The 27,408-nt window shown below is 33.4% G+C and overlaps 1 protein-coding gene and 1 long non-coding RNA gene across 3 annotated transcripts in view; one reads left to right on the top strand and one right to left on the bottom strand.

Annotated features, from left to right (window-relative positions):
• Positions 1-21,750, top strand: part of srgap3 (SLIT-ROBO Rho GTPase activating protein 3) — an 86,291-nt gene extending 64,541 nt beyond the window's left edge. The window contains exons 11-22 of one of the 2 annotated variants that reach the window (XM_058055002.2): positions 3,527-3,554; positions 5,739-5,841; positions 10,280-10,340; positions 10,584-10,661; positions 11,720-11,854; positions 13,454-13,559; positions 13,623-13,850; positions 16,324-16,397; positions 18,720-18,900; positions 18,987-19,136; positions 19,206-19,521; positions 20,722-21,750. In XM_058055002.2, coding sequence (XP_057910985.2) covers positions 3,527-3,554; positions 5,739-5,841; positions 10,280-10,340; positions 10,584-10,661; positions 11,720-11,854; positions 13,454-13,559; positions 13,623-13,850; positions 16,324-16,397; positions 18,720-18,900; positions 18,987-19,136; positions 19,206-19,521; positions 20,722-21,168 — 1,907 coding nt within the window. In that variant the 3' untranslated portion in view covers positions 21,169-21,750. Of the gene's footprint in view, positions 1-3,526; positions 3,555-5,738; positions 5,842-6,122; positions 6,154-10,279; positions 10,341-10,583; positions 10,662-11,719; positions 11,855-13,453; positions 13,560-13,622; positions 13,851-16,323; positions 16,398-18,719; positions 18,901-18,986; positions 19,137-19,205; positions 19,522-20,721 lie in introns of both variants that reach the window. The other variant, XM_058055004.2, reaches the window with a different exon arrangement.
• Positions 10,455-25,147, bottom strand: LOC144902056 (uncharacterized). Its single transcript, XR_013630296.1, has 3 exons — positions 24,160-25,147; positions 13,540-13,717; positions 10,455-10,685 (listed from the first exon to the last, which is right to left on the bottom strand). It is a non-coding gene; the product is annotated as an uncharacterized LOC144902056 (long non-coding RNA).
• Positions 25,148-27,408: the final 2,261 nt, after the last annotated feature.

Below are 27,408 nucleotides of genomic sequence, written 5' to 3'. Positions count from 1 at the left end.
TGCCCTGGTCACCTCAGCCGTGAACATTTTACGCTCAATCAATCAGAAGGACCAGCCTCATCTCTGCAGCTGCTCCTGCATCAGGGTCTCTCCTAATGGGGCGACACGTCAGCCATTTATATCCCGCGTTTAACCTGATGACATATTCTGTGCGTTTGCCTTTTCGAGCTCCACCGCAAACCACCGACCCTCGCGTTATAGGTCCCATCCGTCTTCAGGCGTATTTGTTTACCTTCACGACGGCGCGACATATGCCGGAACGCCGCATATGGCGCCTCCAGGTACCACACGTGTTTAATTATTCAGGTGATCAATCAGGGCGGCGTGGTGCTCATTAGCTCGCCGCCTGTGTGAGAGCGTGTCATCGGGTACGAGATGGAAGTGCTGAGCGCCACATGGCGACCTAATGAAACCATCATGTCGCGCTTTGCTGCCGTACATGATAGGACCAGCATGTGCTGAGGAACACATCGCCGGCCACTTCATTAGGTACACCTGTGCGAGAATTTTTTTCTCATGTAGCGAAATGTTGCATTTTAGCAGCACCCTTCTCTGGTTCCCACAATATACATTTTGACTCTACCCCCAAAGTTATTTTACAACATTTTACTTAATATTTTCACTTTATTGTAAAGTGTCTTTGAGTATTTTGAAAAGCACTATACAAACAAAATGTATTATTATTACTATTATTATTATTTATTGGTATCAAATCTGTTTTTTTTTCCCTTTTTTTTTAATAGAAATTTTCTTCTAGTATTAGGAATTTATTCCCATAGTGGACCCCCAAAATTAATTTTCCCCCCAAATTTGTTTTGTTTGTTTCTCAAGTATTATTATTATTATTATTATTATTATTATTATTATTATTATTATTATTATTATTATTATTATTATTATTATTATTTTATTTTTATTTTTATTTTTATTTTTATTTTTATTTTTATTTTTATTTTTATTTTTATTTTTATGATTATGATTATGATTATGATTATGATTATGATTATGATTATGATTATGATTATTATTATTATTATTATAAAATCGCTGCTATAAAAAACACATTTTGTGTGTTTTTTTCGAATTTCAGCAAAATTATGTTATTTTTCCTCATAAAATTGCAACATTAATCTCGAAAAATTATGACTTTTTCTTGTTTGATCACAATGTTTCATTCCTTAATATTTTGACTTTATTATTGTGAAATTATTAATTTTAGAATGTTTGTTTTTGTTGTTTTTTCCCCTTGCTGTTCTGGACAGTACTTCTCTGGTTCCCACAATATTTCCAAAGAAATCAGGCCCGAAAACGAAATAAAGTTAATTTTGTAGTTCTAAGCATACATTATACTTGGCCAATTATGTAAATTTATGTAAATTTGATGACGCCATACTCCCTTGTTTATCACTGTTAATCGCTTCCAAACCCAATAATCGGTTCCCTTATTTTGATAAAATGAATATTTTGGTAGTTACTGCTAATAAAATCTTTTAAATACAACTTTAGAGTACAACTTCAGAGCCCCCCAGACGTGAAATAACACCCCTATAGTAAGCCTTGCACTCCTATTTCTCCATATAAGACTTTTTTCCTCAATCTATTTTTCCAAATTTCCAACTTTATTCTGTTTTGTTTGTTTGTCATAATAATAGGACTTAAAAAAAAATCACATTTTTTTCAGTAACATTTTTTCAAACATTTTACTTAATATTTTCACTTTATTGTAAAGTGTCTTTGAGTATTTTGAAAAGCGTTATACAAACAAAATGTATTATTATTATTATTATTATTATTATTATTTATTGGTATCAAATCTGGGTTTTTTTCCTTTGTTTTTTTTTTTTAGAAATTTTCTTCTAGTATTAGGAATTTATTCCCATAGTGGACCCCCAAAATTAATTTTCCCCCCAAATTTGTTTTGTTTGTTTCTCAAGTATTATTATTATTATTTTATATATTTTTTATTTTTATTTTTATTTTTATTTTTATTTTTATTTTTATTTTTATTTTTATTTTTATTTTTATTTTTATTTTTATTTTTATTTTTATTTTTATTTTTATTTTTATTTTTATTTTTATTTTTATTTTTATTTTTATTTTTATTTTTATTTTTTTTTATTATTATTATTATTATTATAAAATCGCTGCTATAAAAAACACATTTTGTGTGTTTTTTTCAAATTTCAGCAAAATTATGTTATTTTTCCTCATAAAATTGCAACATTAATCTCGAAAAATTATGACTTTTTCTTGTTTGATCACAATGTTTCATTCCTTAATATTTTGACTTTATTATTGTGAAATTATAGACTTTTTCCCCAACCTATTCTCCAAATTTACAACATTATTCTGTTTTGTTTGTAATATATTTAATTATAAATAATTTAATAATAATAATAATAATAATAATAATAATAATAATAATAATAATAATTATTATTATTATTATTATTATTATTATTATTATCTCGGCGATAAAAAAGACACATTTTGTGTGTTTTTTTCAAATTTCAGCAAAATTATGTTATTTTTCGTCATAAAATTGCAACATTAATCTTGAAAAATTATGACTTTTTCTTGTTTGATCACAACGTTTCATTCCTTAATATTTTGACTTTATTATTGTAAAATTATTAATTTTAGAATGTTTGTTTTTGTTATTTTTTTCCTCTTGCTGTTCTGGGCAGTACTTCCTGTGGTGGCAACTGTCTCAATAATGTAACATTACTGACATCTAGTGACCAATCTAGGGTACTACATATCATTACAATGTCTTTGAATGCGGTGTATGTTTCTTTATTTCGGCATTTTATTTTTGTTAATGCTCAATTTAGGCAAGAAACGTATAAGATTTAGTGAAATATGTATATTTGTGTACTAATAATAGACCACATGAGTAGAATGCCGTGGGAACCGTGCCGTTGTTTGTTCACATGAAGACCCCAGGCTCCATATGCCACAATGGGGTGTCAAGATGCGGCCCTCTGCTCTTTGTGGACATTCTGTGCATTGTGACTCGGGAGGCTTTGGTGCCATTGTTGCTTTTGTTGCGTTCATTGACTCCCGTGCAGCTGACACGCAGATGGGGAGGGGGGGGCAACTTATTTTATTCTATTTTTGTTGTTGTTTTACATCCAATCGGGAGAAGAGATCTTGAGACCCTCGGTGTTGTCGTGATTTGCTGGATGCTCAATTTAGTAAACAAGCCGCGTGTGAGTTCCGACAAAACGTGTGCGTGTGTCACCGCGATGGGACCCCTCCCTTTCTGCTCCCTCCCTCCCTCCGCCCGTGTCCGCCAGGTCCCCTGAGGCTTGGCCGTCTAGTCCTCAATAGCTTTGTCCCACAATTGGTGTTCGTGGTGCTCCATTCATCTCTCTCTCTCTCTCAATAAGCCAAGCTGGACACTACAGCATCTTCCATATATTCTCTTCCAGCATTAATATCATAATAACATTTCCCTTTGTCTTTCTTTCTTTCTTTCTTTCTTTCTTTCTTTCTTTCTTTCTTTCTTTCTCCGTGTCTTCAGGGGAAAGGGCCGAATGCGGAACCACAAGGTAAGCTCAGATCAGTTTCAAAGCATCTGTTTACATTTCTACAATATATTCATATCAAACATATTACCCCAGGTTGCTGAATTCATTTGGTGGTTTTTATACTCCGAATGATGGAGTCAACATTATGAGATAATTATAAAATGTCATAATGAGAAAGTTATGAAAGTTGTAATTATGGAATAAAATTGAAATTATGAGATAAAAGCTCGAAATTATGATACATCCATCATCTATTTTCTATGCCGCTTATCCTCACAAGGGTCGCAGGTATGCTGGAGCCTATCCCAGCTGTCTTCAGGCGAGAGGCAGGGTACACCCTGGACTGGTGGCCAGCCAATCACAGGGCACATATAGACAAACAACCATTCACACTCACATTCATACCTATGGACAATTTGGAGTGGCTAATTAACCTAGCATGTTTTTGGAATGTGGGAGGAAACCGGAGTACCCGGAGAAAACCCACGCATGCACGGGGAGAACATGCAAACTCCACACAGAGATGGCCGAGCGGGGATTCAAACCCAGGTCTTCCCAATCGCCTCACTTTGTGGCCTACATGCTAACCACTCTTCCAATGTACGGCCTCAAAATTATGACATTAGTTGAAAGATGACATGAAAAAGTCTAAATTACGAGACAAAAAGTCAATTATGAGAGAAAATGTCATAATGAGAAAGTCATGAAAGTCATGATTATGAGATAAAAAGTTGAAATTATTAGATAAAAAGTCAAAATTATGAGACAAAAAGTCATAATAGAGATGAAATGAGATCATGAGAAAGTCATGAAAGTCATAATTATGAGATACAAAGTTGAAATTTTGAGCTAAAAAGTCACAATTATGAGATAAAAATTCAAAATTATGAGACAAAAAGTCATAATTGAGATTAAATGAGATAATGAGAAAGTCATGAAAGTCGTAATTCTGAGACAAAAAGTTTAAATTATTTGATAAAAATTTAAAATGAGATAAAAAATTGAAATTTTGAGATAAACAGTCAAAATCACAAGACAAAAAGTCAATTATGAGAGAAAATGTCATAATGAGAAAGTCATAATTATGAGATACAAAGTTGAAATTTTGAACTAAAGTCAACATTATGAGATAAAAAGTCAAAATTATGAGACAAAAGTCATAATTGAGATGAAATGAGCTCATGAGAAAGTCATGAAAGTCGTAATTCTGAAATAAAAATTTGAAATTATTTGATAAAAATGTGAAATTATGAGATAAAAAGTTGAAATTTTGAGATAAACAGTCAAAATTACAAGACAAAAAGTCAATTATGAGAGAAAATGTCATAATGAGAAAGTCATGAAAGTCATAATTATGAGATAAAAATTTGAAATTTTGAGCTACAAAGTCAACATTATGAGATAAAAGTCAAAATTATGAGACAAAAGGTCATAATTGATATGAAATGAGAATGAGAAAGTCATAATTCTGAGATAAAGTTGAAATTATTAGATAAAAATGAGAAATTATGAGATAATAAGTAGAAATTTTGAGATAAACAGTCAAGATTACAAGACAAAAAGTCAATTATGAGAGAAAATGTCTTAGTGAGAAAGTCATGAAAGTCATAATTATGAGATACAAAGTAAATTAAAAAAGTTAAAAGATAAAAAATTTGAAATTATGAGATAAAAATTTGAAATTATGAGATAAAAAGTTTCAATTTTGAGATAAACACTCAAAATTAATTGACAAAAAGTCATAATTGAGATGAAATGAGATCATGAGAAAGTCATGAAAGTCGTAATTATGAGATGAAATGTCATAATTGAGATCAAATGTAATAATTATGTGATAACCGTGAGATAAAAAGTTATAATTATGACATAAAAAGTCATAATAAAGAGGTAAAATGTTGAAACTGTGAGATAAAAAAATGACATTATTTCATATTTCCTGAGTTTCAGTGGAATGAATTCCTGGTATTTTCCACTGAGAGGGTTATTGATCGATGGGCTGATCAATAATGTGTGCTGTATTTTCCCAGTCACGTTCTCCATTGACTCATTTGAATTCCAGATGTTGAACCTGACAGCAAACATCTCAGGTCTTTGCTTCCTGGAGCTTCCCTGGTGCTTCCCATGTGTTTTCATATGTGATGTTTACTGGAAGCTGGAGGCTTGAAGAACATGGCGGTGACGTTCCTTTTGTCCATCATTCCCCAGGCCCCCCACACTCCCCCCTAAGCCACAGAAAACACGGAAGCCTCGGCCGCGCTCCGTCTTTAACCATAAGCTGTTTAACTGCGATTTGGACACCTTCGTCAAGGTACCTTCTGGTGGTCCCAAGGAAGGGAGAAGATGCTTTCTGGTTTTCTTCCGTGACGCAATCTTTCATTAACTTCTAATCCTCTTCCTCCCGTCTGCACCACATCGGCTTTTTTTTCCCCTAAATGCAACATCTTGTCATCCAGCCCGCCCGAGCCTCGCTTTGCCTCCTTCCACCTCCAGAGGTTCCTCCTTTAATCGCTTCTCTAACTTTATGCCTCTTTGCTCTCCTATTTCTGCTGCTCTTCCTGCTGCTGCTGCTTCTTCTTCTGTGCCTCCCAGAGGGAGAAGGAATGCCCGTGCTCGAATCCAGGTACCCCAACATGCACCCCAGTAGGCACACCAATACGCCACATTGTTGCCTCGTGCTTTTAGATCTTACGTCAACGATGTGCTCACCGCTCATGGTCCATCGTGAAAGGTGGCTGATGGGAGATGGAGAACAGATGGACCGTCAGGATGAATCTCAGTTTTTGCATGATTTTATTGTTTGTGTTACAAGCAGCAACTTGTCCTACTTTGTTCAACGGTCTTTAAACACATCATATTACTTCCTCCCATGCTGCACAGATAGACTACTATGCTGTATTTTCCCCCAAATCCTACAGTTTTTACATGTTTATGTTGTTTATAGCCAGTGGCAACTTGTCCCTGACTGTACTTGAAAGCACCGTCTATAAATAATAATATTTCACACACTGCACATATATGTACACTTTCAATTTCTACGCTTATCCTCACAATGGTCACACGGGTGCTGGAGCCTATCCCAGCTGTCTTTGTGTGAGAGGCGTGGTACACCCTGGACTGGTGGCCAGCCAATCACAGGGCACATATAGACAAACAACCATTCACACTCACATTCATACCTATGGACAATTTAGAGTCGCTAATTAACCCAGCATGTTAAAAGATGGAAGATGACATGAAAAAGTCGAAATTATGAGACAAAAAGTCAATTTTGAGAGAAAATGTCATAATGAGATAGTCATGAAAGTTATAATTCTGAGAAAAAAAGTTGAAATTATTAGATCATTATGAGATCATGAGAAAGTCATGAAAGTCATAATTATGAGATACAAAGTTGAAATTTTGAGCTAAAAAGTCAACATTATGAGATAAAAGTAAAAATTATGAGACAAAAAGTCATAAATGAGATGAAATGAGATAATGAGAAAGTCATGAAAGTTATAATGCTGAGAAAAAAAGTTGAAATTATTAGATAACAAAATTATGAGACAAAAAGTCATAATTGAGATGAAATGAGATAATGAGAAAGTCATGAAAGTTATAATGCTGAGAAAAAAGTTGAAATTATTAGATAACAAAATTATGAGACAAAAAGTCATAATTGAGATGAAATGAGATAATGAGAAAGTCATGAAAGTTATAATTCTGAGAAAAAAAAGTTGAAATTATTAGATAAAAATGTGAAATTATGAGATAAAAAGTTGAAATTTTGAGATAAGCAGCCAAAATTACAAGACAAAAAGTCAATTATGAGAGAAAATGTCAGAATGAGAAAGTCATGAAAGTCATAATTATGAGATACAAAGTTGAAATTTTGAGCTAAAAAGTCAACATTATGAGATAAAAAGTCAAAATTATGAGACAAAAAGTCAAAATTATGAGACAAAAAGTCATAATTGAGATGAAATGAGATGAGAAAGTCATGAAAGTTATAATTCTGAGAAAAAAAGTTGAAATTATTAGATAAAAATGTGAAATTATGAGATAAAAAGTTGAAATTTTGAGATAAACAGTCAAAATTACAAGACAAAAAGTCATTTATGAGAGAAAATGTCATAATGAGAAAGTCATGAAAGTCATAATTATGAGATAGAAAGTTGACATTTTGAGCTAAAAAGTCAACATTATGCAATAAAAACTCAAAATTATGAGACAAAAAGTCATAATTGAGATGAAATGAGATCATGAGAAAGTCATGAAAGTCATAATTATGAGATACAAAGTTGAAATTTTGAGCTAAAAAGTCAACATTATGAGATAAAAAGTCAAAATTATGAGACAAAAAGTCAAAATTATGAGACAAAAAGTCATAATTGAGATGAAATGAGATGAGAAAGTCATGAAAGTTATAATTCTGAGAAAAAAAGTTGAAATTATTAGATAAAAATGTGAAATTATGAGATAAAAAGTTGAAATTTTGAGATAAACAGTCAAAATTACAAGACAAAAAGTCATTTATGAGAGAAAATGTCATAATGAGAAAGTCATGAAAGTCATAATTATGAGATAGAAAGTTGACATTTTGAGCTAAAAAGTCAACATTATGCAATAAAAACTCAAAATTATGAGACAAAAAGTCATAATTGAGATGAAATGAGATCATGAGAAAGTCATGAAAGTCATAATTATGAGATACAAAGTTGAAATTTTGAGCTAAAAAGTCAACATTATGAGATAAAAAGTCAAAATTATGAGACAAAAAGTAAAAATTATGAGACAAAAAGTCATAATTGAGATTAAATGAGATAATGAGAAAGTCATGAAAGTTATAATTCTGAGAAAAAAAAGTTGAAATTATTAGATAAAAATGTGAAATTATGAGATAAAAAGTTGAAATTTTGAGATAAGCAGTCAAAATTACAAGACAAAAAGTCAATTATGAGAGAAAATGTCATAATGAGAAAGTCATGAAAGTCATAATTATGAGATACAAAGTTGAAATTTTGAGGTAAAAAGTCAACATTATGAGATAAAAAGTCAAAATTATGAGACAAAAAGTCAAAATTATGAGACAAAAAGTCATAATTGAGATGAAATGAGATAATGAGAGAGTCATGAAAGTTATAATTCTGAGAAAAAAGTTGAAATTATTAGATAAAAATGTGAAATTATGAGATAAAAAGTTGAAATTTTGAGATAAACAGTCAAAATTACAAGACAAAAAGTCAATTATGACAGAAAATGTCATAATGAGAAAGTCATGAAAGTCATAATTATGAGATAGAAAGTTGACATTTTGAGCTAAAAAGTCAACATTATGCAATAAAAACTCAAAATTATGAGACAAAAAGTCATAATTGAGATGAAATGAGATCATGAGAAAGTCATGAAAGTCATTATTATGAGATACAAAGTTGACATTTTGAGCTAAAAAGTCAACATTATGCGATAAAAAGTCAAAATTATGAGACAAAAATCATAATTGAGATGAAATGAGATCATGAGAAAGTCATGAAAGTCATAATTATGAGATACAAAGTTGAAATTTTGAGCTAAAAAGTCAACATTATGCGATAAAAAGTCAAAATTATGACACAAAAAGTCAAAATTATGACACAAAAAGTCATAATTGAGATGAAATGAGATCATGAGAAAGTCATGAAAGTTGTAATTCTGAGATAAAAATTTTAAATTATTAGATAAAAATGTGAAATTGAATGTGGGAGGGTGCCCGAGGGTGGAATCAAACTCGGGTCTCCGAGTTGTGTGGCCTGCACACTACCCACTCATCCGCCATTTTAGTTGTTTGTTATCATTATATGATACTATTAATTATAGATTGATATCATTTACCCAAATTAGTTGCATAAAAATTCAATACTGAAACCAAATGTTTTTCTATTTGCAGTTAGAATTTAGTTTAATAGTTTTTTTTTTTTTTGGAATATTCCAAGTTTGTTTTTGTTGTTGAACATGTCCGATATTGGCTTTAGGGATGTCCAATAATTACCAATAATTATTGGCCTGATATCGGTCGATATCAGTATCAGATCTTGTATGTTGATTGCACCATAGTGTCCATAAGAGTTAAACAATATCGGGATATCGGTTTTCAGCAAAAAAGTAAATATCGGACATCCCTAATTGGCTTTTTAATAAATGTTACCGATGCTAAAGCTAAAATGCTAAAGCTACTTTTCGCTCGAGCATTTATTTTTTTTGCACTTTTTACCATTTTCGCAGGAACCACAAAATAAAAAAAAATACAGCTGAATAGGTGCAGATTCTGGAAGATCTAGAAAGCTTTGTGTGCTGGTTATTATGTGTAGCTGCTCTATAGGAGTCCACAAGTCAATACAAAGGGTAAATAATAGATCATAATAGGTCCAATTTAATGCGTTTATGAATTTTCAAACTTTCACCAAGGGTCATTCCATACCGCAGCGTGCAGCAGCAAATCCACGGAATATTAGCTCTTTTTCCGGATCCGATTATCCGCTGCCAGACATGTCCGCTTTGTCACTGCAGGGATGATAAATTGATCAATTTCTCCAATGAAAGGAAAATAGCTTCCCCACCAAAAGTCAGGAAGAACAGACGCTAAAAGCTACACAAGCAAATTGGATTATTGGTGTGCCTAATGTTGCGACCGACGGGGCGGCTATTAAACATACCCGACTAATCGGCATGGAGCGTGTGGAATATTGAAACCATCATTTGGTCTCTTCATTGTGTGTGTGTTGTTTTAGGATTCCGGTCAAGCCATCCCGTTGGTGGTGGAGAGCTGCGTCAGATACATCAACTTGTATGGTAAGCCCGCCCCCCGCCCCCCCTAAGCTAATAAATGCCTACCCCTTTTTGCAAGATATAATCATGTTTTTTTTTTTAATTATTATTATTTTTTAATTTTATTTGGGCAAATATATGAAACATTACAGTGCATTTCTTACATCAATGAAAATATATTGTGGCGATGACGGCATTGGTCACTTGTTGTTTGGTGTTGTGGAGCCAACGGTAGCCAACATCAGCGTGTGTGTTCTTTCCTTGCAGGGCTGCAGCAGCAAGGAATATTCCGGGTGCCTGGATCGCAGGTGGAGGTCAACGATATCAAAAATTCCTTTGAGAGGGGTCAGTCGGATTCCGAAAAAACTGCTGTGAAAATATAATATCATGGAAATAACGTTCATATTAACGTCATCATCATTTTTCATATACTTTACTATATGTTAGTATAGGTCATATTTTTTATTAAATTATTGAACATATATTGTAATAATTAAAATAAATATTTTTGAATTAATAATTATAATTATTATATTAATAAATATTAAAAAATCTACAACAATTAATTTTAATTGTTTAATACTATGTGTCATTGTTTTATATATTTTAATTGCTATAAAAGTATAATATTGTATTCATAATAGTTATAGAATTATATTATATGTTAATATTCATATCTTTTTACATTTTAACTGCTGTGACAGTATACGGTACTATTATATTATTAGTATATTTAAACTATATAGTAAAATATTATAAGGTATTATAATAGTTAACAATGAAATCTAACACAATAGAATACATTTATATTAATAATTTTCAATATTCTTAAAACATATTAAATAAAATATTATTAAAAGTAATTTCAAATAATATTATATTATTCAATTTATGGTAGTATTATATGATTAATTGAAAAAAATTGTGGATCAATAAAGTTTTATGTCAGTCTAAGTGTAAATGATATAATAAAATATGATGTGGTAATATTATATTATTAATTCCTGATATACAGTAAATATATAAATGTATAATAATGAGATTATATTTAAAATAATATAATAATAATAATATAAATAAAAATAATAATAAATAATGAATATAAATAAATATAAATAAATATAAATAAATATAAATAAATATAAATATTCATTTTAAATGAATTATTAATGACAACACATATTTATTAAATAAATATTATGTGTGTCTGCTTGACTGGTGTTTTATATAAAACAGAAATGTTGCTGCATGCTTTGAATGGGAAAAAGTAGCGCCATCTGGTGGACGAAAAACTAGTAATCAAGTTTAAAACTTAACATGACGGATTTCATTTGTTTACAGTAAGACAAATTTGTGCTGATATAGTGCTTTGATATTGACGCGTATTTGCTTCCATTGAACAGGAGAGGATCCCTTAATAGATGACCACGATGAGCACGATATCAACTCGGTGGCAGGAGTGCTCAAACTGTATTTCCGAGGACTGGAGAACTCGCTTTTCCCGAAGGAGCGTTTCCTGGATTTCATCTCCACCATCAGTGAGTCCAAAAGCATCAACGCCATCATCGGCGCACGCGTATTAATATGTTTTTTTTTAAGTACCATTTTTGGAAATTGAATGTGAAATTTGCAAAAATGACATGAAAAAACAGTTTAATGTACAAATGAAATGAGTAGATTACAATATATTGTTTTTTTTATTGCACCTTTCTTAAAAGTAAATTTCGTTTTGTCTCAACACAAAATTGACAATGTGTCTTCCTGCTGGAAAATGTTGAGTTCATTGTCTTTTGCGACAAAAAAATCCAAAAAGAAATGCAATATTCCAAGAAAAAAATGGCCAAATAATCTCATTAAATTAAATTAAATGTTCTATTTCAATTGGACAAAATGCAAAAACGACAATGTTCGATATCCCTCAGTAATAACCAGGTAACAAAAGAATTCAATCTATTAATATGATTTTTTTTTAATTTTTCCATTTTTGGAAATTGAAATTTAATGTGAAATTTGCAAAAATGACATGAAAAAACAGTTTAATGTACAAATGAAATTAATAGATTACAATATATTGTTTTTTTATTGTACCTTTCTTAAAAGTAAATTTCGTTTTGTCTCGACACAAAATTGACAACGTGTCTTCCTGCTGGAAAATGTTGAGTTAATTGTCTTGTGCGACAAAAAAATCCAAAAAGAAATGCAATATTCCAAGAAAAAAAATGGCCAAATAATCTCATTAAATTAAATTAAATGTTCTATTTCAATTGGACAAAATGCAAAAACGACAATGTTCGATATCCCTCAGTAATAACCAGGTAACAAAAGAATTCAATCTATTAATAGGATTTTTTTTTTTAATTTTTCCATTTTTGGAAATTGAAATTTAATGTGAAATTTGCAAAAATGACATGAAAAAACAGTTTAATGTACAAATGAAATTAGTAGATTACAATATATTGTTTTTTTTATTGTACCTTTCTTAAAAGTAAATTTTGTTTTGTCGCGACACAAAATTGACAACGTGTCTTCCTGCTGGAAAATGTTGAGTTAATTGTCTTGTGCGACAAAAAAATCCAAAAAGAAATGCAATATTCCAAGAAAAAAATGGCCAAATAATCTCATTAAATTAAATTGAATTAAATAATCTATTTCAATTGGACAAAATGCAAAAACGACAATGTTCGATATTCCTCAGTAATAACCAGGTAACAAAAGAATATTATCTATTAATATGATTTTTTTTTTTTTTCCATTTTTGGAAATTGAAATTTAATGTGAAATTTGCAAAAATGACATGAAAAAACAAATGAAATTAGTAGATTTTAAAAGATCTTAAAAGTAAATTTTGTTTTGTCGCGACACAAAATTGACAACGTGTCTTCCTGCTGGAAAATGTTGAGTTCACTGTCTTGTGCGACAAAAAAATCCAAGAAGAAATGCAATATTCCAAGAAAAAAATGGCCAAATAATCTCATTAAATTAAATTAAATGTTCTATTTCAATTGGGTTTTTGTACGTTTTCGTTAAACCGGAATAAATTAATAACAAAAAGCGAAGTTATTCAAAGAACAGACGAGGAATTATGATACTAAGAAATCCGGTTACTAAGGTCATCATTTCTCTCCTGTCTATTCCAGAGCTGGAGTCGGGAGCGGAGCGAGCTCATCACATCCAGCAGATTATTGTCACCCTTCCTCGATCCGTCATCATCGTCATGAGATACCTTTTTGCTTTTCTCAATCAGTGAGTTTGTGGCCATCCACTTCCTGTTTGATGCTTCGCAGAACGCTTATCTCGTTGTCTCAGTCTCTCCCAGTACAGTGACGAGAACATGATGGATCCGTACAACTTGGCCATATGCTTTGGACCCACGCTGATGCCCATCCCGGACAGCCAGGACCCTGTGGCATGCCAGGCACATGTTAACGAGGTCATTAAGACCGTCATCATCCACAACGAAGTCATCTTCCCCAGTCAGCGCGAGCTGGATGGCCCGGTCTATGAAAAGTGCATGACTGGAGGGGAGGAGTACTGGTATGTCAAGTGTCTCAAAAAAAACATTAATATCTGCGGCTGTGGGCAACCTACTGATGCAGTTTTTATGAACTTGTTCCACGGCAAAGACGTAGTTAGTTTACATACTTTCTTTTACGTTTTTTTATGACTTTATCGTAGTTTTTAACAGAAATGTGGCTAAATCTGCTGGGTCAAAAATATACAAACAGCAACATGAACTAGAAAATTCCCGCGGAAATTTTGATGGACTGGCCACCTGTGCTGTGAACCTCGGGCCCGGTGTGCCAACGGCTACCGCGGTAGCACCTAGCAAGAAAGCCTCAAGTACGGAAAAGGTTGATGCAGTCCCATAGTGTCCCCACATCATGCCAAGTGTGTATTTGCCTTTAAACTTGAGTAAATTAGCTAAAATGCTAACATGCTAACGGCTACTGTGCTAACACGTAGCAAAACAGCCTCAGGTCCTGAAAAGTTTGGGGCAGTCCTACAGTGTCCCCACATCATGCCATGTGTGTATTTTCCTTTACACATGAGTAAATTAGGTAAAATGCTAACATGCTAACAGTCATCATGCTAGCACCTAGCAAGAGAGCCTCAAGTTTAGAAAGTGCCAAAGTTGTCTTATAACATCCCTACATCATGACATGTGCTTAGTAGCCTTTAGGCATGAGTAAATTAGCTTAAATGCTAACATGCTAACAGTCATCATGCTAGCACTTAGCAAGAGCCTTACGTTAAAAAAGTGCCTGAGTTGTCCTGTAACCTCCCTAAATCATGCCATGTGTGTATTATCCTTTAGACATGAGTAAATTAGCTTAAATGCTAACATGCTAACGGATACCCTGCTAACTCGCAAACTAGAGAGCTAGCGACCTAAACGGTAGCCTTTAAGTTATTTCCTTTCAACTTAAATAGCCAAAAACTTACCACTTCCACACGGATAGGGAGGATAACTATTAACAGTTATTTAACCTTTAACATGAACATGAATCAAACGTAATCATTTTTTCTGGGTACATGATACCATACAGCATCCATATCAAACATTAAACTTTCATATCAAGGCGGGGGCCTCAAAGTAGTGTCCTGCGGGCCACATTTGGCCCACGAGCCGTTTGTTTGAGACCCCTGGTCTTGAGACACATGCTAACTCGCAAACTAGAGAGCTAGCGACCTAAACGGCAGCCTTCAAGTTATTTCCTTTAAACTGAAATAGCCAAAAACTTACCACTTCCACACGGATAGGGAGGATAACTATTAACAGTTATTTAACCTTTAACATGAACATGAATCAAACGTAATCATTTTTTCTGGGTACATGATACCATACAGCATCCATATCAAACATTAAACTTTCATATCAAGGCGGGGGCCTCAAAGTAGTGTCCTGCGGGCCACATTTGGCCCACGAGCCGTTTGTTTGAGACCCCTGGTCTTGAGACACATGCTAACTCGCAAACTAGAGAGCTAGCGACCTAAACGGCAGCCTTCAAGTTATTTCCTTTCAATTTAAATAGTCAAAAACTTACCACTTCCACACGGATAGGGAGGATAACTATTAACAGTTATTTAACCTTTAACATGAACATGAATCAAACGTAATAATTTTTTCTGGGTACATGATACCATACAGCATCCATATCAAACATTAAACTTTCATATCAAGGCGGGGGCCTCAAAGTAGTGTCCTGCGGGCCACATTTGGCCCACGAGCCGTTTGTTTGAGACCCCTGGTCTTGAGACACATGCTAACTCGCAAACTAGAGAGCTAGCGACCTAAACGGTAGCCTTCAAGTTATTTCCTTTCAACTTAAATAGCCAAAAACTTACCACTTCCACACGGATAGGGAGGATAACTATTAACAGTTATTTAACCTTTAACATGAACATGAATCAAACGCAATAATTTTTTCTGGGTACATGATACCATACAGCATCCATATCAAACATTAAACTTTCATATCAAGGCGGGGGCCTCAAAGTAGTGTCCTGCGGGCCACATTTGGCCCACGAGCCGTTTGTTTGAGACCCCTGGTCTTGAGACACATGCTAACTCGCAAACTAGAGAGCTAGCGACCTAAACGGCAGCCTCCAAGTTATTTCCTTTAAACTGAAATAGCCAAAAACTTACCACTTCCACACGGATAGGGAGGATAACTATTAACAGTTATTTAACCTTTAACATGAACATGAATCAAATGTAATAATTTTTTCTGGGTACATGATACCATACAGCATCCATATCAAACATTAAACTTTCATATCAAGGCGGGGGCCTCAAGTAGTGTCCTGCGGGCCAAGTGCCGCGTGTTTGAGACCCCTGATCTAGTGGTTGAAATGTGAATAACGTTTCTTATGTTCATGAAAAATGGTTGCTGGTAATATTGAATATGAACTATAATTTACAGCACAGTTATCGCCTAGCGGTGTTTCTGTGACACGGCGACTATCACCGTCGTTCATGTTTTCAATTTCACTCGTTTGTCTCCAGCGACAGCCCCCACAGTGAGCCAGGAGCCCTCGATGAAGTCGACAACGGAACCGGACCACATACGAGCGATGAAGGTCAGAGCTTCCTTCTTTTTCCGATGTAGTCGTCCCTCGCTATATCGCGCTTCCTTAATCACCCCTTCACCGCTCTTTAAAATGGACTGCTTCCTGTCATTTCTTCTCTTTTTAATAACTTTGATGTGCTTTGACCTTGTTATTAAAAGCCTTTGACTCCAAGGTGAAAGAACGTTTGTGTTGTAATTGCTTGTGATTAGAAAGATTCCGTGATGCAGTAGAAGACCCTGCTGGCATTCAGCACCGTCCCAACCCCCCCGCCCCCCCTTCCTCGCCCGCACAACACCAGCCGCTTGCTCGCCGGCTCTTTGTTCCAGCGTTTGTCAGCCATTCTCTTGGGACTTTGTCCTTTGCAGAATAATTGTTCCGCTACGCTGCGAAGGAGATCACATGATAACATCGTTATTCTGCTACGACCTCGTGTCTCATCAGATCTCTTCTTCTTCGTCTTCTTCTTCTTCGGAAATGACAGCAAATGTTGATGGTCTGATGTTCATTCCGGGGGAAAACGTCTCATTGGGCTATGTTCCAATATGGAATGCATTGTTGATTAACTGGGATTAATCGCATTGTAGTTCAGAGGAGACCATGTTGGCTGAATAAAGCGACAACATTTTTTCTGGGAAATCAATAATAAATGGGCGGCACGGTGGTCGAGTGGTTAGCGCGTAGACCTCACAGCTAGGAGACCAGGGTTCAATTCCACCCTCTGCCATCTCTGTGTGGGTTTTCTCCGGGTACTGATACTGATACTATTATCATATATATGTTTTTAGCTGGAAATTATAGACGAAAATGGGGTAAATAGTCTTAATTAGTGACATCAATAAATAATATCTGTATATCTTTATTATATAAATAATAATTATATATATATATTTATTTATATCAATAAATAAATAAAAAATATTTCAATTTTTATTGGCTTTCTACTAATAAAAAATGACTATCTCTAAATGAGGCCAGAGAATTCATCATTTTGGCCTAAATTGACTGGCCTTTGTTGGCTTTGCTGACAAGGCTGCTACTCTACATTACTGAACCATTACTGCCCTCTGCTGGTTGGGTTAGGAAAATACACTAACAGGACTTCATTTTTAGTTGGTCATATTTATTATTTTAGTTTCTGTATTTAGCCATTTTTGGTTTTATTTTCATTTTTGAAAGTTTTGAAAATAGTTTTTAATCGCGATTTATCATGAAAAATTGAAAAATACATATAATACAAATATTAATTTTACATCATTTTAACTAATTTGCAATATTCATTCATTCATTTTCAATGCTTCACAATCTTGACAAGGTCAATAATTTAATATAATAATAATAATAATAATAATAATAATAATAATAATAATAATAATATTTTATTATAATTTTATTATAACTTTATTATTTATAATATATAATATAATAAATAATTATATAATAATATATAATATAATATAAAAAATAATTATATTATAATATAATTATAATATAATTAAAGAATTATATAATATAATAATAATGTAATAATGTAATAATAATATAAGAATACTTAACATTGATATTGATAACATTGATAACATTAATACTTAACATGATAATAATATGAACATTTTGCGTTATTTCATGAAAAATTGAAAAATACATATAATACAAATATTAATTTTACATCATTTTAACTAATTTGCAATATTCATTCATTCATTTTCAATGATTCACAATCTTGACAAGGTCAATAATTTAATATAATAATAATATTAATAATATTTTTATTATAATTTTATTATTTATAATATATAGTATAATATAATAAATAATTATATAATATATAATATAATATAAAAAATAATTATAATATAATAATAATATAATATAATTACATAATTATATTATATAATATAATAAGAATATAATAAAAATATAATAAGAATACTTAACATTGATATTGATAACATTGATAACATTAATACTTAACATGATAATAATGTGAACATTTTGCGTTACTTCATTAAAAATGGAAAAATACATATAATACAAATATTAATTTTACATCATCTTAACTAATTTGCAATATTCATTCATTCATTTTCAATGATTCACAATCTTGACAAGGCCAATAATTTATAATAATAATATTTTTTTATTATTTATAATATAATATAATAAATAATTATATAATAATATATAATATAATAATAATATAATATAATAAATAATTATATAATATACTTTAATAATAATATAATAATAATACTTAACATTGATATTGATAACATTGATAACATTAATACTTAACATGATAATAATGTGAACATTTATTGTTGTTATTTCCAGAAGTGGAACAAATCGAAGCCATTGCTAAATTTGATTACGTGGGCCGCAGTCCGAGAGAGCTGTCCTTCAAGAAGGGGGCGTCTCTGCTCCTCTATCACCGAGCATCCGAGGATTGGTGGGAGGGTCGACACAACGGCGTGGATGGCCTCATCCCTCATCAATACATCGTGGTGCAAGACATGTGAGTTCCTTGCGACGACGACGTTGCAAAGATGCGCTGATATAAAACTCACCATCAAAATGGATGCCATGTTTGTCTCCTCTCAGGGATGATGCCTTCTCAGATAACCTCAGCCAGAAAGCAGACAGCGAAGCCAGCAGTGGGCCGTTACTGGATGAGAAAGGTTCATCCAGGAACGAGGTTCCGTCTCCGTGCGAACAATCACCTGAGTACACCTTCGGAGGAGTCATGGGCAGGCAAGTACCGTAAAGACCAGTCTATGTGCCCCCCCCACACCCAAAATCTGATCTGATACATATTCTTAGGGTCAGACTGCGTTCCGACGGAGCCGCCATCCCACGCCGCCGCAGCGGTACTGACACTCAGAGCCCAACCAGAGGTGCAGATACCCCCCCGCGGGCCGCCGCCTGTCCCAGCAGCCCACTCAAGGTGTCGGTCGGTAAGCCGCGCATGGAAAGCCCGGAAAAGAGGCGACTCGGGACCTTCGGGAGCGCAGGAAGTATCAACTACCCGGAGAGGAAGACCTATCCTGAGGGTCACCCGCTGAGGCCCATGTCGGGGGCCACACGTCACAGCAGCCTCGGGGACCACAAATCCCTGGAGGCTGAGGCTCTCGCTGAGGTGAGCGGCATGCACCAAAACACCAAAACAAAGAGCGCATAAATACTCCCGACCTCCATAGCGGCACACCGGCTGCTCGGGGCATGTGTCCGAATACAGTGCACTTTGCTGGGCTGCAGCGAGTGGCTCCCTCCCCCTCTATGCTCCGGTTGTACTGATAGTAGTTGATATTTGATGAGGTACATTTGGTCAAAACCTAATTTGTTCCAGTCCTTCTTACCTCCAGGTTTGCACAAACTGCACTTAAATCTGAATTTTTAAAAAGTAGATATTGAAAGGTTATTAAAAAGTACAAAGTTATTTGGAAAAAAAAAGCTGTTCTTTTTTTATTTGGAAAAAAAAAAGCTGTGCATCAGTGGTTAACAATCAGTGAGTATTTGCACCTAATTTTTAATTTTTTTTATTTTTATTAATGTTTTTAATTTTTTTTTAATTTAAATTTTTTAATTTAATTTTTGTATTTTTAATTTTTTTAATTTTTTAATTTTTTAATTTTTTAATTTTTTAATTTTTTATTTTAATTTTTTTAATTTGTAATTTGTAATTTTTTATTTTTTTTATTTTTTATTTTTTATTTTTTAATTTTTTAATTTTTTAATTTTTTAACTTTTCATTTTTTAATTTTGATTGTTTTTTTTAATTTTTCTTAATTAAAAAAATTGTAATTTAAAAAAAAATATTTATTTTTTAAATTTAAATTTTTTTAAATTACATTTTATTTAATTTAATAATTTAATAATTTAATAATTTAATAATTTAATAATTTAATAATTTAATAATTTAATAATTTAATAATTTAATAATTTAATAATTTAATAATTTAATAATTTAATTATTTAATTATTTAATTATTTAATTTTTAAATTTTTAAAATTTGATTTTTTTAATATTATTATTTTTAATTTTTTTATTTTTCTTAATTTAAAAAATATATATTTATTTTTTAAATTTAATTTTTTTAAATTTTTAAATTTTTAAATTTTTAAATTTTTAAATTTTTAAATTTTTAAATTTTTAAATTTTTAAATTTTGATTTTTTAATATTATTTTTTATTTTTTTTTCTTAAATAAAAAAAAATAATTAAAAAAAATATATATATATTATTTTTTTTTTTTAAAATTTTTTAAATTTAATTTAATTTTTTTCACATGGAAAAAAAAAAGTATTTGCACCTTAGACGTCCATGTCTCCTCAACCAGGACATCGAGAAGACCATGACCACAGCTCTCCACGAGCTCCGTGAGCTGGAGCGACAGAACACGGCCAAGCAGGCGCCCGACGTGGTCCTGGACACCCTGGAGCCCATGAAGAACCCCGTCAGCTCGGAACCCGGCAGCCCCCTGCACACCATCATGATCCGCGACCCCGACGCGGCCATGCGGCGAAGCAGCAGCTCCACCTCCGAGATGATGACCACCTTTAAGCCGGCCCTCTCGGCCCGCCTCACCGGCACTCAGCTACGCCCCCCGCCTATGAGACCAGTGCGCCCCCCTCCGACGCAGCACCGCTCCAGCAGCTCCAGTTCTTCCGGGGTGGGCAGCCCGGCCATAACGCCCACCGATAAAATGTTCCCCAGCAGCAGCCCGGCGGGCGGCGCCGGCGTGAACGTGTCAGGTGACGGAGCAGACAAGTCCGGCACCATGTAGCAAAGGTGGAATCCGGAGCACAGGGCAGGAAATGCGGCTGCAACTCAGGATTATTTTCCGGTTTCCGACCCGAATGTAGCGCTGAGTGACCCCCGACATTTCCAACAGCTCAGGGAGACTTCAGCTTTACAGATGCCATGTGGTGCTCACAGTAATGCTAATGCTAATGCTAATGCTAAACAGAAGGAGGCATCTCTTGGAGGAATCTTCTATTGGAACAGGGGTGTCCAAATTGAGCATGCGGGGGGAGGGGGCCACCAATCCAACATTGGCCTGTGCATGCTAAGCTTGTGATCCCCAACCAGTACCAGTACCAGTACCAGCACCAGTACCAGTACCAGTGCCAAACCAGCCCGTACAAAAAAATCAGTTCCAGTAGCTCCAATTTAAACCAAAACTGACTTTAACCAAGGCAAGTATCCCTATATAAAAAATAATGTAAATGCAATTAATTAATTAATTAATTAATATTATAATTAATTAATACATGCAATTAATAAGTAAAATGTTCTACATTTTGTAGACAATAATTATAGTTTTATGTGCAGAAAATAATGCAAATAAATAAATATAAATAAAATATGAAAAGTTTAGTTGTGAATTTAAGAAATTTTATTAAATTTAATTAACTAAAAACATTTTAATAAGACTAGTAATTTTGTTATTTTTTTTATTTAAAGTTATTAGTTAATGTCATTAATTTTAATGAAGTTAAGATGAACAAAAAAAATCATGAAATTTTGACTTTATAATAAAATATTTATACAAAAGTAAACTTTTGTGTTGACTTACATATCTCATCTTAAAAACCGTCTGGGTTGGTTTTCTTTTTTTCCGTACATAATTAATATTAACTTGAAATTAATATACTAATTTTTGTGTTTGTATTTTTGGTTTCCATGCACTGTCCTGGTTTTGGTACAACCCAGCAATTCACTAACCAGACTGCTGGCAGCTTGTACTACTGCGGTCTAATACATTTTGTTACATTCGTTAATTCCACGTATGGATTATTAATTAATATTTGTCATCATGCCAGGGACAAGTCAAAAAGAGCTGTGGGCCAAAAAGGCCCCAAGGTGTGGTGCGGCATTTTGGACACCCCTGAATTGAGAATTATGGAATTTTTTTTTTTTGCTTATTGCATTTAAAAAGAAAATTGCTTGATAAATTAGGACCTTTTGTAGCCGGAGATGTTTTTTTGCCGCTTGACTTGACTCGTATGTTGAGGTAGCTCCTGAAAATGTGTTGCCATGGTGATGCAGAGGCGGTCTGGGCGCTGCGAGACGAGCTTTGCATTCTTTGAAAAACCGTGCGGCAGCCGAATAAATGTGCGTAACGTGATGCATCCTTTGAGTTTTTACCTCAAGGTCAAGCGTCGGCCATGTGATTGACAGACCGACTGACTGATGATTGACTGACAAGCTGTCACGTGCTTGCAAGCGGATGCTGAAAGACGCAGCCTGCTTGTGTTGCGCGTCCACTAACTGGTGTAAATATGCTCGTTTGTTCATTTTTGTACAGACTCCTTTGGAAATGGTTGACATGATGAAGGGTACTTGAAAAAATATCTCAACCAAACAATCTTCTTCCATACGATACAAACATTTGTGTCAAATCTTAGCGTTGCTCTACTGTACCGTGTACTCTTTTTGCCATATGTCACTTCTGCTCTTACTTTGAAAATCCTTCAACCGCTTCCTGTACGATGATATCTGACAAAGTAAGCACACAGCATTAAAATTTCATTCTTCTGAAGGGACGCTACTACAGAAAGTAAACCCGGACACTAGAGTAGTCAGTGTACAGCTGCTACGCCGCTGTTTAGCGCTGCCTTGATCCTCTTGGGCGTGGAATCCAGCAGAGCTGCACGTGACATCACTTCCTTCTGCTTAGCTGGCTTCAAAATGTCGTGCACTCCATGATGCGCTGTTTAGTCAATAATGTGTGTCTGCTATACAAGCTGTACACAGACTACTCTAATCCAAGTATTATTGGATTTTTTGTGATACCACTATACTGCATATTGATCTCAGTAGTCAGCATCCCAAAGAGTTTACCCTCTAATGCATGCATGCATTGCACTGCAACAATACACTAATATTGCAGTATCAGGCTTTTATTGAGGAGGGGGGGGGGGCTATACATTGGTTAATGAATTAGCTTGTAGCAATTTGCTCCAGTAGAATAAAAGATAATATTTAAGCATGCAAACTCGTTCAAGCGAGGAAAGCCATGCAGTGCTTTTGCACCCCCTGCTGGTCACTAATGGCACTGCTGTCATGAGTCAGCAGTTGCAGACTAGTCATTTGAATTCTTTAGATTTGAAAGACACACTTTAGTGTTGTCTCCTTTTTCAAACATTTTATGCATATGTTCTTGAGAAATACAAAGAAAGCACATGTTTTTTTTTATTATTATTTATACAGTAACATCTCCAGTGCCTTTTGTGCACCGCTTTGTAACTTTTTCTTACTATGTTTTCTATTAGTTGTTATATTTATTATTCTGAATGTTACTTTTGTATGCTTTTATGTTGTCTAGACTGCTTTTCCGTGTTGGGGTGAGAGATTTTAAGTAAGGGTGCACGATATCAGCTTAATATTAGGGAGTTATGACATCCGGGAACATTTAAACAATGGCTCCAATTATTGATAATATAAGAAAATATGTTCCAATGAGGCAAGATTATCCATACTGTGCCGGTGAGCAAATCAAGCGTTAATTTGTTTAAAAAATTGTGATGCTTGAAAAGTGCACCATGACCTCCATGGCGTCACACAGAGCTGGTCGGAGCATGTGCCCGAATACAGTGCACCTTGCTGGGCCACACAAGGTGGCTCCCTCCCCTGTTTACTCTGGTTCTCCTGATGGTTGATTAGAACAATACAAAGTTATGTATCTTTTTTTTTATAGATATTGTGCATTTCTAATTTCAAGTAAAGAGGAAGAAAAAAAATCAAACCACTATGCATCCAATCTGCTGCTTACCACTTGAGTAGATCTGAGCTGGGAATATTTATTCCATCTTTGTGTGGTTTTCCTGATGATGTGTCTGTGCTGTGCCTGAGCCATAATGTCCTCTTCTTCTTCATCCAAAAAGTATTGCAGTATTCTTAACACACACCAGTGTTGGGCAAATCACTTAAAAAAAAAAACAAAACACTGAAGGGACATCTAGATTGTTGATATCCATATCAGAGCATTATAACGCACCGGTACAGTAACAATAACAAATATTGTTTCAACACTATTACTCTGACAAACACATTAAACCTACTACAGTACGTTTTCCATTCACATGATGTAAAAAGTCATTTTCCCTGACCTGGTGTGACAAAATAATAATAATAATGATAATAATAATGTCCTGATGCTAATTGCTGTAAGAGAAATGATGACTGTGTTGTGATGCTGGAGTGTGACTTCTGTTCAATTGTCTTGTTGATGATGAGTGTGTGTTGGTGCATCCAAATAAAAACATTCATGCTCTTTTTTTTTTTTACCTTTTTGGTTTGTTTTCCTTCCTCCCACATTCCAAAAACACGTTTTTGGAAGAAAAAAAACCCGGCTGTGGTCGTTAACAAGCTTTTTCTTACACAACAATAATGGCTACTGTCGCCACAGCTAGCAACTCAACGGTGCTTCCGCATCAACAACACGTCCCCGCCCCTGGTGCATTCACAGTCCCCCGGAACTGTGACTTCTGTTCAATTGTCTTGTTGATGATGAGTGTGTGGTGGTGCATCCAAATAAAAACATTCATGCTCTTTTTTTTTTATTTTTTTACCTTTTTGGTTTGTTTTCCTTCCTCCCACATTCCAAAAACACGTTTTTGGAAGAAAAAAAACCCGGCTGTGGTCGTTAGCAAGCTTTTTCTTACACAACAATAATGGCTACTGTCGCCACAGCTAGCAACTCAACGGTGCTTCCGCATCAACAACACGTCCCCGCCCCTGGTGCATTCACAGTCCCCCGGAACAGTCAGACACTCACGAGCACAACGTCAACATGAACACATCAGGGTCGCTACAGTATCAATGGTTGTTTGAATGTTGTTTGGCTGGCCACCAGTCCAGAGTGTACCCCACCTCTTGCCTGAAGACAGCTGGGATAGGCTCCAGCACCCCTGCCACCCTTGTGAGGATAAGCGGTAGAAAATGAATGAATGAATGAATGGTTTGTTTTCCCCAACAGTAACACACCTTTGTCTTCGCAGTTTGTTTTGTGGACACATGGGGGCGACATTGCAGCATTTGAGCAAACTAGGGCAAGTTCTTCGGAGATTTTGGTATGGAACCGATACCAGGACCGGATACGGGACCGGTATTGCCGATACGATATTCATTTTAAAACAGTATAATGGCTAAAAGCTAAAAGCTCTTTACAGGAAATGAATCACCACTCCAAATTAAAACTGACTTCCATAAAATTTTTAAAATAATATATCAAATTAAATAAGACATGAAATATTAATTAAAATAAAAATACAAAAAAGTGTCTTTAAAAAATTTGAAAATTATATAGATAAAAGTTAATATAAATGTCTTAAATAAGTGTAAAAAAACACTTAAACGCTTTAAAAAATTAAAAAATGATACTGAATTAAATAAAACAAAAATTAAGTAAAAGTGTGAGAAAATAAACACAAGTGTAAAAAAATATGTAAAAAAAAGATAGTATTATATAAATAAAAGTATTAAAATAACCCGAAACAAAGGTTAGTTAAATAAAATGACTTAAAATGAGTTAATTAGTTAAAAAAATGAAAAATCTAATGTTAAGAAAGTGTTAAAAATACTGAATTACATAAGTGTTAAAATAACAACAATGAATCAAAATGACTTAATTAAAAGTGTTAAAAAATAATACAAATAATTTAAGTGTAAAATAATAACACTGAATTAAATAAAAAGTGTTAAAATAACAAAAGATAGATCCAAATTAAAATGACAAATATAAGCATGATAAAATCATAAAAATAGTTGAAGTGTAAAAAAAACTCTGACCTTTATAAAAGTATAAAAATAACAAAAGCATAAATAAAAATGAAAACAATTTAAAAGTATGGGGAAAAATACAAATATTTAAGTGTAAAAAAAAGAACAATTAAAATTGACTTTAATGGAAATGTTAAAAATAACAAAAAGTTAATAAAAGTGGGTTGCGACTCGACCATAAGCCAATGTGGTTGAGACCAGGTGAGAAGCCCTGGTTTATCATGTGACCGTGGCATCCAAAATGAGAACAATATTTACAGAACAGAAGAAGCTGGGCCCTGGAGTAGATGAAGACATTGGACATTGATTCTCAGTTTGCGTCAGCATGGATCCAAAGCCTTCCTGCTCAAGGATTTTACTTTCATGCCTTTTAACGTTAACTCTGCTCTCGCTGAATGGTAAAAGCTTCTTCAATGAAATGAATCACAACTCGCTTCAGTGGAAAGAGTCGTGGTGCTTTCAAGGACTGAACATTGACACCCTCGCTCTCTCGTACACGCACACAATGACGTAATGGATGCACCTTGGAGAAATGTCATATTTATTATCAATAAAATAACACCGTCAATGTCTATAAATGTCTCTAAAATGCACTTTTACAAATATATTGGCTTGGTTTGATTGGAATAAAAGTGTAACACAATTTTTTTTAATTGCGTGAATGAATACGTAAATATAGAAATAAAATTGACTTCAATGAAAGTGTAATAAAACAATAATAAAACAAAAATGACTTCAGTAAAGTGTAAAAAAATACAAAATAAAAATGACTTTCAAGAAATAAAAGGAAATTTTTTTTTTTAAAGTTTTATTATTTAAAATGATATAAATAAATTCAAAAATGACTTCTATAAATGTGTAAAAAATACTAAAAATACTAAAAAGATTAAAAATATTAAAAATATTAAAAATACTAACAATACTAAAAATACTAAAAATACTAAAAATACTAAAAATACTAAAAATACTAAAAAATACTAAAAATACTAAAAATACTAAATACGTGATAAAATAATAAAATAAAGAAAAATAGAAAAGACTTAAATAAAAGTATGAAAGTAACAAAGTTAAAATAATTAAGAAAAAAATCTATATATATATCCATACAGCCAGCCAGGAAAGGTGTGATAATAACCTAAACGCAAATGTGTTGTGTTTACATTTCTGTTGTGTATGTAACAGACAAATAGATATATAAAAAAACTATATAATGTTTTTATATAAATAATGCTAATAATAA

The sequence above is a fragment of the Doryrhamphus excisus genome, linkage group LG18 (assembly GCF_037039965.1).
Source record: "Doryrhamphus excisus strain RoL-2023G ecotype Guam linkage group LG18, RoL_Dexc_Guam_v1.1, whole genome shotgun sequence".
Classification (NCBI taxonomy): Eukaryota; Metazoa; Chordata; class Actinopteri; order Syngnathiformes; family Syngnathidae; genus Doryrhamphus; species Doryrhamphus excisus.
The sequence above is the reverse complement of the archived record's forward strand: the minus strand, read 5'-3'. Positions and strand labels throughout refer to the sequence as shown.